The sequence below is a fragment of the Symphalangus syndactylus genome, chromosome 7, assembly GCF_028878055.3.
Source record: "Symphalangus syndactylus isolate Jambi chromosome 7, NHGRI_mSymSyn1-v2.1_pri, whole genome shotgun sequence".
Classification (NCBI taxonomy): domain Eukaryota; kingdom Metazoa; phylum Chordata; class Mammalia; order Primates; family Hylobatidae; genus Symphalangus; species Symphalangus syndactylus.
In genome coordinates this window covers 32,853,920-32,870,803 of record NC_072429.2, presented here as the reverse complement: position 1 = coordinate 32,870,803, position 16,884 = coordinate 32,853,920, and the positions used below count along the sequence as shown (strand labels likewise).

At 38.3% G+C, this 16,884-nt stretch overlaps 1 protein-coding gene across 6 annotated transcripts in view; it reads right to left on the bottom strand.

Annotated features, from left to right (window-relative positions):
* The window catches only part of FAM114A2 (family with sequence similarity 114 member A2), a 44,499-nt gene that overhangs the window by 22,283 nt on the left and 5,332 nt on the right, over positions 1–16,884 (bottom strand). For all 6 annotated transcript variants that reach the window (XM_063642661.1, XM_055285533.1, XM_063642663.1 and 3 more), the window contains 4 exons: positions 12,782–12,873; positions 11,442–11,576; positions 10,476–10,634; positions 9,686–9,809 (listed from right to left, as the gene is read on the bottom strand). In XM_063642661.1, coding sequence (XP_063498731.1) covers positions 9,686–9,809; positions 10,476–10,634; positions 11,442–11,576; positions 12,782–12,873 — 510 coding nt within the window. The remainder of the gene's footprint in view (positions 1–9,685; positions 9,810–10,475; positions 10,635–11,441; positions 11,577–12,781; positions 12,874–16,884) is intronic.

Sequence of the window (16,884 nt, the reverse complement as noted above, 5' to 3'; positions counted from 1 at the left end):
AAGAACTGTTTTCCAATCAGGACAAGTACCTTTACATAGAATAAGGTATCATTTAACAAGATGCTATATAGCCAGCCAGTTTGACTTCTTAGGACACAATGCAGAACACAAATGGAAACAAAAAAGAAAAAGTCCTGAAAGTAGGAGAGATCATGGCGGACAGGAGGCAGGAAGAGATTTCAGCTCCCACTTGGATGGACAGAGCAGTGCGTGGAGGCTCGCATCGTAAACTTCTGCTCCAGAATGACTACAGGAATATGTTAGGAAAGCCAAGAGAACCCATATACCCTCTGAAGGAAGTGGATTGCTCCTGCAGGACCCGGGAGACATCTCAAATACTGTGAGTGCCCAAATAGTGTGGAAGTGGGAAGGGAGATCATCTGCCCCAGAACACACACCCCACTGGGGAACCTGAGAGTCTAGATTATGGGAGACAAATCTGACCTTACTGGAGCTGAGTCAATTTAGAGAGCCAAGTGAAATACAGGGGTAGAGGAAGCAGTAAAAAAACCCCTGTGGGCTCGCTGGGTCCCCTAGCAAGCAATTTCCACCTTGCCTCACAGGGGTCCTTCGGGAGGATGGCCAGAGGCCCTGGGAAAAGGCCACAGGGAGAAGGAAACCTCCAGTTGAACTTTGTAACAACTGGAACTGATGGAGAAGTCTCCTGACCAGAACTTAGGAGAGGGCATGAATCCAGTGTGTGGACTCCACAGGCAGGGGGGAAATGAAAGTCCTACTTGCTTTCACAGCTGGGAGGTGGGTAGTCTGGGGCAAGTTCTCAGCCCTGCTTGCCCACTGCCTGGAAACAGACTCAGTGTGGTTGGGGAGCAGGCACAGTGAGAGTGAGACTGGCCCTTTGGGTTGCATGGAAAAGCCTGTGACTGCTGGCTTTCCCCCACTACCCTGACAACCTGCATGACACAGCAGAGGCAGCCATAATCCTCCTAGGAACATAACTCCATTGACGTGGACCTCATCCCCATTCCCCACAGCAGCCACAGCAAGACCCGCCGAAGGAGAGTCTGAGCTCACACACCTAACCCTGCCCTTCCCACCCTGATAACTGAAGAAAAAGAATATATACTCTTGGGAGTTCTAGGACCCTGCTCACTGCCTGTTCCTCCCCATACTACCACAGCTGATACTTTCTTGAAAGTGCCACCTCCTGGCAGGAGGCCAACCAGCATAAAAATAGTACATTAAGCAACCAAAGCCAAGGATGCTCAGAGTCCACTTCACCCCACTGCCACCTCCAGCAAAACAGGTGCTGGTATCCACAGCTGAGAGACCCACACAGACAGTTCACAGGACTCTGTGGAGAAAACCCCCAGTACCAAACTGGAGCCTGGGAGACTTGCTGGGTGAGTAGATCCAAAAGAGACAACAATCACTACAGCTTGGCTCTCAGGAAGTCACATCCCTAGGAAAAGGGGGAAGAATGCTATGTCAAGGAAATACCCCGTGGGACAAAAGAATCTGAACAACACCCTTGAGCCCTAGACCTTTCCTCTGACAGAACCTACCCAAATGAGAAGGAGCCAGAAAACCAACTCTGGTAATATGACAAAACAAGGTTCTTTAACACCCCCAAAAATCACACTAGCTCACCAGCAATGAATACAAACCAAGAAGAAATCCCTGATTCAACTGAAAAGGAATTCAGAAGGTTAGTTATTAAGCTAATCAAGGAGGCACCAGAGAAAGGCAAAGCCCAATTTAAGGAAATAAAAAAAATGATATGAGAAGTGATGGGAAAAATATTCAATGAAATAGATAGCATAAATAAAAAAACAATCAAAACTTCAGGAAACAATGGACGCACTTACAGAAATGCAAAATGCTGTAGAAAGTCTCAGCAATAGAATTGAACAAGCAGAAGAAAGAACTTCAGAGCTCATAGACAAGGTCTTCAAATTAACCCATTCCAACAAGGACAAAAGAAAAAGAAAATATGAACAAAGCATCCAAGAAGTCTGGGATTATGTTAAACGACCAAACCTAAGAATAATTAGCATTCCTGAAGAAGATCAATGTAAAAGTTTGGAAAACACATTTGGGGGAATAATCGAGGAAAACTTCCCCAGCCTTGTTAGAGACTTAGGCATCCAAATACAAGAAGCTCAAAGAACATCTGGAAAATTCATTGCAAAAAGACCATCCCCTAGGCACACTGTAATCCAGTTATCTAAAGTTAAGACAAGGGAAAGAATCTCGAGCTGTGAGACAGAAGCACCAGGTAACCTATAAAGGAAAAACCTATCAGATTAACAGCAGATTTCTCAGCAGAAACCCTACAAGCTAGAAGGGATTGGGGCCCTATCTTCGGCCTCCTCAAACAAAACAATTATCAGCCAAGAATTTTGTATCCAGTGAAACTAAGCTTCATAAATGAAGGAAAGATACAGTCTTTTTCAAACAAACAGATGCTGAGAGAATTCGCCACTACCAAGCCAGCAGTACAAGAACTGCACTGCAAGAACTGCTAAAAGGAGCTCTAAATCTTGAAACAAATCCTGGAAACACATCAAAACAGAACTTACTTAAAGCATAAATCTCATGACCTATAAAACAAAAATACAGTTAAAAAAAAAAAAACAAGGTGTACAGGCAACACAGCACAATGAATGGAATGGTGCCTCACATCTCAAAACTATATTCTTCTCAGCACCACATTGCACTTATTCCAAAATTGACCACATAGTTGGAAGCACTCCTCAGCAAATGTAAAAGAACAGAAATCACAACAAACTGTCTCTCAGACCACAGTGTAATCAAATTAGAACTCAGGATTAAGAAACTCACTAAAAACCGCACAACTACATGGAAACTGAACAACCTGCTCCTGAATGACTACTGGGTACATAACAAAATGAAGGCAGAAATAAAGATGTTCTTTGATACCAATTAGAACAAAGACACAATGTACCAGAATCTCTGGGACACATTTAAAGCCGTGTGTAGAACGGGGAAATTTATAGCACTAAATGCCCACAAGAGAAAGCAGGAAAGATCTAAAATCGACACACTAACATCACAATTAAAAGAACTAGAGAAGCAAGAGCAAACAAATTCAAAAGCTAGCAGAAGGCAAGAAATAACTAAGATCAGAGCAGAACTGAAGGAGATAGAGACACAAAAAACCCTTCAAAAAAATCAATGAATCCAGGAGCTGATTTTTTGCAAAGATCAACAAAATTGATAGACTGCCAGCAAGACTAATAAAGAAGAGAGAAGAATTAAATAGATGCAATAAAAAAAGATAAAGAGGATATCACCACTGATCCCACAGAAATACAAACTACCATCAGAGAATACTATAAACACCTCTACACAAACTAGAAAATCAAGAAGAAATGGATACATTCCTGGACACATACGCCCTCCCAAGACTAAACCAGGAAGAAGCTGAATCCCTGAATAGACCAGTAACAGCCTCTGAAATTGAGGCAATAATTAATAGCTTACCAACCAAAAAAAGTCCAGGACCACATGGATTCACAGCCGAATTCTACCAGAGGTACAAAGAGGAGCTGGTACCATTCCTTCTAAAACTATTCCAATCAATAAAAAAAGAGGGAATCCTCCCTAACTCATTTTATGAGGACAGCATCATCCGTATACCAAAGCCTGGCAGAGACACAACAAAAAAAGAGAACTTTAGACCAATATCCCTGATGAACATTGATGCAAAAATCCTCAATAAAATACTGGCAAACCGAATCCAGCAGCACATCAAAAAGCTTATCCACCAAGATCAAGTTGGCTTCATCCCTGGGATGCAAAGCTGGTTCAACATATGCAAATCAATAAATGTAATCCATCACATAAACAGAACCAATGATAAAAGCCACATAATTATCTCAACAGATGCAGAAAAGCCCTTTGACAAAATTCAACAGCCCTTCATGCTAAAAACTCTCAATAAACTAGGTATTGATGGAACGTATCTCAAAATAATAAGAGCTATTTATGACAAACCCACAGCCAGTATCATACTGAATGGGCAAAAACTGGAAGCATTCCCTTTGAAAACTGGCACAAGACAGGGATGCCCTCTCTCACCACTCCTATTCAACACAGTGTTGGAAGTTCTGGCCAGGGCACTCAGGCAAGAGAAAGAAATAAACAGTATTCGATTAGGAAAAGAGGAAGTCAGATTGTCCCTGTTTGCAGGTGACATGATTGTATATTTAGAAAACCCCATTGTCTCAGCCCAAAATCTCCTTAAGCTGATTAGCAACTTCAGCAATTTCTCAGGATACAAAATCAATGTACAAAAATCACAAGCATTCTTGTACACCAATAACAGACAAACAGAGAGCCAAATCATGAGTGAATTCCCATTCACAATTGCTTCAAAGAGAATAAAATACCTAGGAATCCAACTTACAAGGGATGTGAAGGACCTCTTCAAGGAGAACTACAAACCACTGCTCAATGAAATAAAAGAGGATACAAACAAATGGAAGAACATGCCATGCTCATGGGTTGGAAGAATCAATATCGTGAAAATGGCCATACTGCCCAAGGTAATTTATAGATTCAATGCCATCCCCATCAAGCTACCAATGACTTTCTTCACAGAATTGGAAAAAACTACTTTAAAGTTCATATGGAACCAAAAAAGAGCCCGCATTGCCAAGTCAATCATAAGCAAAAAGAACAAAGCTGGAGGCATCACGCTACCTGACTTCAAACTATACTACAAGGCTACAGTAACCAAAACAGCATGGTACTGGTACCAAAAGGGAAATATAGACCAATGGAACAGAACAGAGGCCCCAGAAATAACATCACACATCTATAACCATCTGATCTTTGACAAACCTGACAAAAATAAGAAATGGGGAAAGGATTCCCTATTTAATAAATGGTGCTGGGAAAACTGGCTAGCCATATGGAGAAAGCTGAAACTGGATCCCTTCCTTACACCTTATACAAAAATTAATTCAAGATGGATTAGACTTAAATACTAGACCTAAACCCATAAAAACCCCAGAAGAAAACCTAGGTGATACCATTCAGGACATAGGCATGGGCAAGGACTTCATGACTAAAATACCAAAAGCAATGGCAACAAAAGCCAAAACAGACAAATGGGATCTAATTAAACTAAAGAGCTTCTGCACAGCAAAAGAAACTACCATGAGTGAACAGGCAACCTACAGAAAGGGAGAAAATGTTTGCAATCTACCCATCTGACAAAGGGCTAATATCCAGAATTTACAAAGAACTTAAACAAATTTACAAGAAAAAATCAAAAAACCCATCAAAAAGTGAGCAAAGGATATGAACAGACACTTCTCAAAAGAAGACATTTATGCAGCCAATAGACACATGAAAAAATGCTCATCATCACTGGTTATCAGAGAAATGCAAATCAAAACCACAATGAGATATCATCTCACACCAGTTAGAACGGCAATCATTAAAAAGTCAGGAAACAACAGGTGCTGGAGAGGATGTGAAGGAACAGGAATGCTTTTACATTGTTGGTGGGAGTGTAAACTAGTTCAACCATTGTGGAAGACAGTGTGGTGATTCCTCAAGGATCTAAAACTAGAAATACCATTTGACCCAGTGATCCCATTACTGGATATATACCCAAAGGATTATAAATCGTGCTACTATAAAGACACATGCACACATATGTTTATTGCAGCACTATTCACAATAGCAAAGACTTGGAACCAACCCAAATGTCCATCAATGATAGACTGGATTAAGAAAATGTGGCACATATACACCATGCAATACTATGCAGCCATAAAAAAGGATGAGTTCACGTCCTTTGTAGCGACACGGATGAAGCTGGAAACCATCATTCTGAGCAAGCTATCGCTAGGACAGAAAACCAAACACCACTTGTTCTCACCCACAGGTGGGAACTGAACAATGGTAACACTTGGACACAGGGCGGGGAACATCACACACCGGGGCCTGTCGTGGGGTGGGGGGATGGGGGAGGGATAGCATTGAGAGAAGTGCCTAACGTAAATGACGAGTTGATGGGTGCAGCAAGCCAACACGGCACATGTATATATATGTAACAGGCCTGTACATTGTGCACATGTACCCTAAAACTTAAAGTATACTAATAAAATAATAAAAAAAGAAAAAATAAAAGAAAAAGATACTTGCACACTCATGTTTATAGCAGCACAATTCAAAATTGCAAAAATGTGGAACCAACTCAAATGCCCATCAATCAACAAGTAGATAAAGAAACTGTGGTGTATATATATATATATATATATATATATATATATATATATATGATGGAATACTACTCAGCCATAAAAAGGAATGAATTAATGCATTCGCAGCGACCTGGATGAGACTGGATGCTATTACTCTAAGTGAAGTAACTCACGAATGGAAAACCAAACACCATATGTTCTCATTCATAAGTAGGAGCTAAGCTATGAGGATGCAAATGCTTAAGAATGACACAGTGGGCTTTGGGGACTCAGGGGGAAAGGATGGGAAAGGTGTGTGGTGTATACTGCTCAGGTGCACAAATTGGGTGCAGTGTATACTGCTCAGGTGATGGGTGCACCAAATTCTCACAAATCACCAGTAAAGAACTTACTCGTAATCAACCACCACCTGTTCCCTGATAACCTATGGAAATAAAAAAATTGAAAAAAATAAACAAAAGACAAAGAGCACTGGTAAAGATAACTGTAATTATAAATGATATACATGTGTATTTCTTCTCAACTGATTTAAAAAGAAAAAGAAAAAAAAGTCCCTGTTTGTAGAGAATCCACACAGTTAACTTTATGTTTCCTGTCACAAGAAAGACTCTAAGACCCTCACTCAGAGCTCTTTGCTTTTAATAGACATCTCAAATAAAATTAGTTACCTGGTTTCTCACCCACAGATTAAAAATAGAAAACCAAATGAGATGCAGGGGATATCAGAAGCCAGCTAACAGTGAGGTAAAAGATGAACAGATAAATGAACAGAAAGAAATAAAGACGTACAATTCTAAAAAGCAATCAGAGACATTTTTAAAAAGCATTGCAGTTTAGGTCATTTAATCTGGTAATTCTCAAACTTGTTGGTCTCAGGGCCTTGCTGTTCTTGTAAAACTTTCTGAGAACATTAAAGAGCTTTTTTAGTGTAAGTTTTATACATATACATATAAAAAGTTATAAATATATAAAGCTAAAACAAAGTGTTTATTAATTCATTCAAGACAGTAAACCCACACTACTTATTAACATAAACATACTTTTTATTTTAAAAAACTGTATTTTTCAAAAAAGAAAAAGTTTAGTGAGAACAGTTCCATCAGGGTTGAATCTCTTTAATATCTAGTTTAACAGATGATAAATTCTCTTATCTACTTTTATATTGTCTGTTATGTTGCTTTGTTTAAGTATATGAACCAACTTTACAAAGATACATAGTTGGAAAGGAAAGAAGTATTTTAATAGCCTTTTCAGATAATTATTAACATTCTTTAATACCACATTAAAACTCAACAAGTGGTCGTTTCTTAAAAATTAACAATAGCAAAGAGTTGGAACCAACCCAAATGTCCAACAACGATAGACTGGATTAAGAAAATGTGGCACATATACACCATGGAATACTATGCAGCCATAAAAAATGATGAGTTCGTGTCCTTTGTAGGGACATGGATGAAACTGGAAAACATCATTCTCAGTAAACTATCGCAAGGACAAAAAACCAAACACCACATGTTCTCACTCATAGGTGGGAATTGAACAATGAGAACTCATGGACACAGGAAGGGGAACATCACGCTCCGGGGACTGTTGTGGGGTGGGGGGAGGGGGGAGGGACAGCATTAGAAGATACACCTAATGCTAAATGACGAGTTAATGGGTGCAGGAAATCAACATGGCACATGGATACATATGTAACAAACCTGCACATTGTGCACATGTACCCTAAAACCCTAAAGTATAATAAAAAAAAAAAAATTAGTTGCAATGAACTATATTGCAATATACCTGAAACCGTATCATAAAATTTTGTACACTAAATTAAAATCCATTAGGTCTTTTACCCATGGTGATTTGACATTTAGAAAATATTGGTTCTCTGAGTTATGCAGATTTTCCAAATGCTGACACATTTCCTTGTTAAAATATCAAAAAGTGATATTTTAACAAATATGATCACCACCAATTTCATCAGAAGAGTCTATAAGCACTGGGAAGCTGTCAAGCTCACCACAGCAGCAAATGTGTTTTACAAAGTTTCAACCTTCACTTAGATTTTTATCATGACTCACAAATAAATTAGTTGCTTTCCTTGAAGAAAAGGTTCACTTCATTCATTTTCAGGAAAATGTGTACCAATTATCCTATTCTGAATAGTCTCTGTGACTGTTATCCTTTCTAGTAAAAATGGTATTCCACGAAAAAAGCATGTAGTTCAGCTCACAACTCAAACAATGTAAGTGCTTCTCCTGAGACAACCATCATACTTCAGTAGGCATCACACAGAATATTTGTAAGACGCAAACTTAAAGGTAAAGATTTAATAAAATTAATTTTTACTGCTTCATCAAGGACAAGATTAAATAAAACTGGCACTTTTTTTTTTTAACTGCCAATGCATGGCAATGAAAATGCAATGAATGACACTAGTACAGTTTGCTAACATCTTGATCCATGTTATGGCACCAGCAATTTTATGCATCATTGTTATTCACCATCAGCACAAATGCCAAAGCAGAAAAAAAAATTATAATTTTTTAAAAATTCCTAAGTAGACAACATCTTAGTATTATGATGCAGAGTTTTGATTTATAGACTCCCTGAAAGGGTTCTGGGAATTCAAGGTCTACAGACCACACTTTGTTCATCATTGATTTAACCTACTACATGGGTGATTGGCCCTACGTCTTAATGAAACCTGAGAGAATTTTTCCATTCACTTTTAATGTTTATAACTGATTATTTCATCAAGAAAAGGCAACACTGTATTCATTAGATTCCACTTTTTTAAAAAAAAAGGTCAGTTAGTGTATATCTTAGAAATATTTCCAGCTAAAATGTTAATAAAACAACCCTTAGAACTTAATATTCTGTTGACTGGCAATTATACTTTATGTCAGCCATCTCATTTCCTGACCCATCTCATTTCCTGATAATTTTGCAAATACATATAGTACCTACATTTACATTTTCTGAGAAATGCAGATATTAAAATATGGTATAAGAGTTTTCAAAATAAAAAAAGACAAACTATCACCCACATTTTAGATAACTGCCATCCTGCATGCTTCAATTCAAGACAGAATCAGGGGTTACAAGAGTCAGAGAGGCAAAGGTAAAGTACCTAGGAATATAAAAGCTCATATGAATGACCAGTCAAACTGAGGCAAGAATCTGACAAGAACAGCTTTCTAACTGCAAAAATAGGCAAAGATGTGAGGTGCAAGATTAGATCTTGAGAAGCCACAAAGAGTTTGGTTGGAAGGAGGTAGGGAGACATGGGCATAAGGCCAACTGTCCCCATCAATGCCTAGTCAGGTGCAAGGCTGCAGAGAATTTTACACAGAGAATTTGCATAAAAATTTTCACTGAAAAAGTAAAATCAAGCCAGTGTAAAAAGAGAGTAAATAATTTATTTCAAGGGCAATGCACTGCATGCAAACACACTGCATCCTCTCCACTCAGATACTAAATTTTCATATTACCTTTTTTCTCTTCTTCCTCTTCTTCACAAAATTCTGCTAGAGAAAATGCTTCTTTGAGTTGCTCTAATTCAACTTTTAGAGTCTCTAATTCTTCTCCACTCAGAGAATTAAGGATAGATTTCACCTGAATGGATACAAGAATAAAATGTTGTAGGAGTATGAAAGAAAAGAAAAACATTCACAAATAGGGAAGAGACTATAAAAAGATCATATTGAAGTCAAAATTATGAGCTCATCAGCCAGCACAAGTTATTCCTTAAGAACATTAACACAAGAGGCTGGTTATGACAGAAAGGTAGGGAGACTCTGTACTTCTAAAAGTAATACCAGCCAGAAATTCCTGGAAATTATCAGTGTTTGACAACAGCTTAGAAATCACAGAAAAATGAGATAATCTTAAATCAATTAAAAGCTAACAGGTAACTGTACACAAATTGGCAGCTCAAGTCAACAGGTTTCTTGGCAGCCTAGGCCAAAGAAACTAAAAAAAAAAAAAAAAAAAAAAAAAGACCAAAAAGAACGAAAAATAACACATGTCCTATTAAGACCTCTTTGTTAATCTGTCTTTTTTGTTTACATTTAAAGAAATAATACTTGACTAATTCTACTTTTAGCAATTAGTTCAATCAAACATTAGTTTTTTAATTTATTGCGTGGTAGTATTTCCAAGGCATCTCAAGCCTCTAACAAAAAATACATTTCATCTTCCAAATGTACAAAGAGAAAAGAAACTATGCAGCATTCTTTTACTTGAAGACTTTTTCCAGTTGAGATTTTGGCTTGGAATTACCTTTATTTCACTTTCTCGGGAAAGCATCTCCAGAGCTTCTAGATGTGAAAGGCCTTGAAATTCATCAAAGAGTAGCCCATAATGAGTTTTCTTGTCTGTTTCCATGGTAACCTCATTGGAGGTCCGTATCTCTTCTTTCTCCTTCGCCTCTCGTAAAACCTAAAAAGAGATGGAGGAGGCATTATACTGTAGCAAACAATGAGAGCTCAAGGGTGAGTTCTGAGAATTGAAAGAAGCAAAGCTTAGACAGGTTACAGTACAGAGGATTGCCCTTTCATTCTTGGCACTGCGGTTCAAATCTGGTAGGCTCAGGAGCTGCAGAAAGAAAAACGATCACACATAATTTGAGACGGAGTTTCACTCTGTCACCCAGGCTGGAGTGCAGTGGCACGATCTCTGCTCACCGCAACCTCTGCCTCTCGGGTTTAAGCCATTCTCGTGTTTCAGCCTCCCAAGTAGCTGGGATTATAGGCATACACCACCACATCCAGCTAATTTTTGTATTTTTAGAAGAGACAGGGTTTCATCATGTTGGTCAGGTTGATCTTGAACTCCTGACCTCAACTGATCCACCTGCCTCGGCCTCCCAAAGTGCTGGGATTATAGCCGTGAGCCACCGCGCCTGGCCACATAATTTGATCCTAGACAGTGCAAATCACACCCAAGGAACCAGGTGTTTCTCTGAAAGTGATTTAAACATTAAAACAAACAAACAAAAAACCCTGACAGGGTTTAGCATTTTGCACTGCACTGATGGGAGGCTCCTGCAGAAAGGAAAGAGGAGGAAAAAAGAGCTGGGTATTTTTGTAAGCAGTAGAGCTCTCACCAATCCCTGATCCCCCCCAAAAAAGCCTGAATAAACATTATTGAAAATTCTTGAAAACACTAACAAGGTTCCAAGTAAACAAAGGCAAAAATACAGATCAAAACAGAAACAGGAAGTAAACAGGTAAGGATAATCAGTACCTGAGATAGTGTAGCATTTCGGTTCATCAGACCCTTGGTTCTTTTAAATCCAGGATCCCCTTCTGCTATCACATCCATTGTCTTTTTTCCAATGAATTCTAAGGCATCCAAACCCCCACTTATAACACTCTTTCCCTAGAAAATACATGCAACCTCATTACAACAATATTGAGAAAACATATTTTTATGCATTTTTATTATGTATTTATTATATAAAAATAGTGGCTAACAATACCAAGCACTGGCAAGAATGTAAGGCAAATGAAACAATCACACACTGCTTGTGGGAATGTAAATAGGTATAACCACGTTAGAAAACTGTTTGTCAATATCTATTACAGCTGCATGACCCAGCAATTCCACTCATGGTTACATCCTAACAGAAATAAGTACAGAGGTTCATCAGAAGACATGTACAAAAATGTTCATAACAGCTCTGTTTGTAATAGCTACAAACTGAAAACTACCCCAATGCTCACCAACTGTGGAATGAATAAACAAAATGTGACAAAGCTTCACAATGAAATACAACAAAGAAAATCAAATCTACCACACAAACTGCAGCATAGATAAATTATACAAATATAATGTTTATGAAACAAGTTAGATACTATATATGATTCCACTTATGTAAAGCTGAAATGCAGGCAAAATTAACCTATGATGGTGGAAGTCAGGATTATGGTTATCTTGGTGCAGGAGAGGGGGAGAGGGGAAGACACAGAAAACTGGGAGAGGACACAAGATGGTGGGGAGATTTGATGTACAGTAATACTGTTTCTTACTCTGGGTGTTTCACACTGAAAATTCAAACAACACTTATTGTTTCATTCTTCTGTATGTATATTTCAATAAAGTTAAAATTTAAAAAAACTAGCTATCTATCCTCATGTAGCAAAGATATTTAGCTTCCTAGATAATCTTCTTACAAACGTTTTTAATCATATATAGTTTCGCAAATATCTGTCATAAAGATCACATTTCCCCTTTGCCTAAAAGATGCAACTATGAGAAAAATATTTTTGTAAAGTAGACATTTTTTAGGGCCACCAAATTAAGAATTCCTAATCCATAAAATAATATGTATATTGTCTCTCTGTAACTCCTACTCCCTTATTTATTGCTACTCCTTTATTTCCTACTTTCTTCCTTATTGCTTTAATGAAAGTTTTCAAGTAGCATTCACTCCACCCATAAGACCAAAGTGACTGATCTTCAGTGGCTTGGACTCCTTTAAAAGTAATCAGTCCACATGGCTGTTCAAAGAAAAGAGAGAGAAAGATATGTAAACCCATTGTAATAACAGAAAGGAACAGGCCACCTTGCACTTTTTTACTTACTGTGCTCTGAACAGCAGTAGAGATGGTCGAGAATACACCAAATGCCCCAGCCACTGGGGAGGAGTTTTCATTCTCTTTGGCATTTGTCTCTCCTACAAGAGGGAGGGGATGTGTAAACATGAAGGGAAGGTCCCTTAACTCTTATGCTTTATTAGCATCTATGTGAATTTTTTAAAACTAGACCCTGGTTACTACACACTAGGCCTTAGCCCTTTTTATCATTTTAAACCATTTGCTTATTTTAAAATGAAAGCTAAGATAGGCAGTTCTCATTTTCTTTTCATTTCAAAAATAAAATCCAGTTTTGTAAACAAACTGCTGATATATACAACAGACTATATGTTGTATGATTCCAATTATATAATCTTCTGGACAAGGCCAAACTACAAGGTCAAAAACAGATCAGTAATTGCTAAGAACTGAGAGGAGAACAGAGTGACTACAAAAGGACATGAGAGAACCTTTTTGGGGTAATAAAAATATTCTTATGTCTCAATTATCAATACAGATATAGGAAACATTCTATATATCTGTATTGATCATTCTATATAGAGTGGTTTCTACATCTGTATAATCACAGTGTACTATGATTACACAGTATAAACAGAAGTATATATACTGGTCAAAACATGTAAAACTGTACACCTAAAAAGAATAAATTTTACTGTGTGTAAATTATAATTTGATAAACCTGATTTTTAAAAATCCAGTCTATTTTAAATTTTATCCTAGAAAATTATGATTAGTAGAAATCAAACAGACATACATTACAAAGATGGGTATGTTTCAAAAAAAAAACTCTATTAACTTAAAAATTTCACATAGGAGAACAACCATTATACCAAATAATTTCAGTATTATCAAATACTCTATTATAGAGAGGACTTCCACTTCTAGCCATGACGAATTAACTGGTATTAGATATGCCCTCCTGCCACAACAACTGAAAAACTGGACAATATATAAGAAGCAACTGTCTTCAGACATAGGACAATAGGCAGTACAAGACTTTGGTTCACACAAGAAGAAAAACAAAGTAAACCTTACAATTGGCTTGGCTTTCTGTATAGAGGAGCTTTCCAGGCCATGACAGAGGGAGGAGAAACCCAAGCAGGGCATGGCAATCAGTTTGAGTGGAAGAAACGGAGACTGGAATCTGGGAATGCTGAAGCAACTGGAATTTGCAGGTCAGAAAACCACAGAGGAGGAAGCTACACAGCTAAAGAGTTCTAAGAATCTGCATAGGCATGCCCAAAGACACCTTTAGGTGTTTTTGCTTAAATACTGCACTGCTGAGGCACTGGGAGACTCCCAAGTCTGTACAAAGAACTACCACGGAGCTCTAAGCTAAGCAATCCCCAGAGCTCATGCTAGGCTGAGAGACATTTGACCTCCAACCAAACACCTGGAAATTAAGGTGGAGACTTCAGAAGAGTCAAGCCTTAGCAGTAGAGATAAACAGTACTTAGTTAGAGTAAAGGCCACTCTAGACTCACCCTAAAACAAGCTTTACAAAAAGCCTTGGCCAGACACGGTGGCTTATGCCTGAGCACTTTGGCAGGCCGAGGCAGGAGGATCACTCGAGGTCAGGAGTTTGAGACCAGCCTGGCCAACACGGCAAAAACCTCACCTCTACTGAAAATATAAAAATTAGCCAGGCATGGTGGCACATGCTTGCAATCCCAGCCACTTGGGAGGCTAAGGCAGGAGAAGAGCTTGAATCCAGGAGGCAGAGGTTGCAGTGAGCTGAGATCGCACCACTGCACTTCAGCCTGGGCGACAGAGTGAGACTCCGTCTCAAAAAAAAAAAAAAAAAAAGCCTTAAAAGCATCAATTTAAGGTATGCAAATACCTTAATTGCCCACCGACAAAAAGAAAGCAGAAGATAGCACCCTTTAAAGGAAGACAACAAAATCCCTAATAGATGATCAATGATTTCCATCAGTGGCCTATGCTTATCTCAAAATTCTGAAAAGATACATGGTGACTACAAGACACATCCTTGGCAGAGGAATTAACCTCCTTCCTCAGGAACTTTAGAAGATAGAAGGGGTTTAGTATCAAAAGGCAGTCCATTGTATTTTTGGAAAGTTCTCCCTGTTAAACTCTTTATTAAACTAAAACTTAACTCTATATAACTTCCACTGAGTAGTATCAGTTACTAGTTCTCTCCCCATAAACCATGAATAATAAACCTATCCTGTTCTCCATGCTAGTCTTCAGAAAAAGACCAGAATATTCTCCCAATCTCCCTTCTCCAGATTACCAGATTCAATATCTCTTATAAGACTTTCTCTTATAAGACTTTAATTCTAGATATTTCACTATTGTGAAAGAAAATAAAATCTCAGGACCCCAAATTTACTATGCCAAAGGGAACAGTTAAGCTGAAAGCTAAGTTACACAAAAACTGCCTTTCCTTTTGTTCCTAAGCAGAAAGGCCAGACAGAAGGCCAGACGTTTCCACAGGTAGCTACTCTACGTTTACTTTATCTCATGTAAACTGCCAATTTACTGAGCATAAGACAAATACATAATTGACTCTACCTGTGCTCTTTCCTTTTACACATAAAATGTGGATTCAGTGAACACTGATCAAAGATTCAAAAGAAGGCAACCACTTGCCCCTCTTATCTACCCTCCCCTTTCTTTTCTTCCTCTTTTCCCTACAGCCCACTCTTCCTCCTTTAAATATTGAAGTCACCAGACCCTCTTCAAAAAAAGTATGGAAGGTAGATTGTTTCTGTGGTTTGCATTCCTTTTTCCCAGGGGCATCCTCAAACTTAGCAAAACAAACCTCTAACTTGATTGAGACCTGTCTCAGATACTTTTTGATTTACACTATCTAGCTCACTCTTTTCTGGATTCACCCAGTTTTTCAAAGCCCTTCTTAAAACATGGCCCTCTGTGGTAGATATCTTTCAGTGTCATGAAGATGCTGCTGTTAACATACACAAAGCCACTTCTAACCCCCTTTTTCCTTGGCTGCTAAACCCATATCCTGATCTTGAGGTTTCTGATAATGCCCAAAACACTCTCTCAGCATCTCTTGCTGCTACATTAAGAACATGAGATCCTGTTCTAGGCAATGGCATTGGAGAAGAAACATGCTCGGGACTGCTGGAAAACATTTCCCCTCTTTAAAGAAAGAGGGATGCATGAGGAGAAATGACACTTCCCATCTACTTCATTTCTGACTTTGAGCATGGTTATTTTAGAACACTATACTTGGAGTTGCAGTATTATCAGGCAACCATAAAGAAACTATAAAGAAATCAACAAAGAATACTGTAGAGAAGCCAGCCCAGAACCTTGACATCACTGAGCCACTAAACTAACTCTGGAACAGCCTACTTCTAGAGTCCTTAAGAAAAATACATTGACTTTCATTCACACATGCTGTTACTTGCAGCTAAAATAGTTTAACTGATGCAGGCATCACTAAGAACAGTGCCTCCAATTCACATACATAGTCCTTTGCAGCCATGTTTATACATGTGACTTGTCTCCTGGCCATAAGTGATCCATGGACATATGACCCAAGTTTAGACTGATCTAATTCTTTTACCTAGGAATTCAGAAGTGGAAATAACTGATGCCAGGATTCAATATAAAGCTGGAGCTGAGGAAAATAAGCAGCGAAAGTCAGTCTGCTTCAAGAAAAAAACTGAGACAGATCAGCAAAAAGAAACAAGAGTGAGAGACAATAAAGCCCATGAGAGATGAAGAATGCAAGCCAGGCCTTAAAAAGATTCCTATTTTCTGGTCCCAGGCCCTCTCGATTTCTGGTTATAATTCTAGCCTTCATAGTTTGAGAGTAGGTTTCTGTCTGATCAAGGCCAGCCTCTAGAATTAAACGTAGTCTTCATGAAAATCTGAACGCAAAAAGAATACACCCCCAAAACAATACATTATTTTTCTCGTGTCACAACAGACTCAGATTCAGCTAACTCTTATTAGTCTCTTATTCAATTATGCCAAGCAAAATGCTAAGCAATTTTTATATTGTATATTCATGGCCTTATTTGTTTAAATGTTTATAACAGTCACTTGAGATATAAAATATCATTCTATTTCAGATGTGTAAAGTGAAGTAAAGGGAC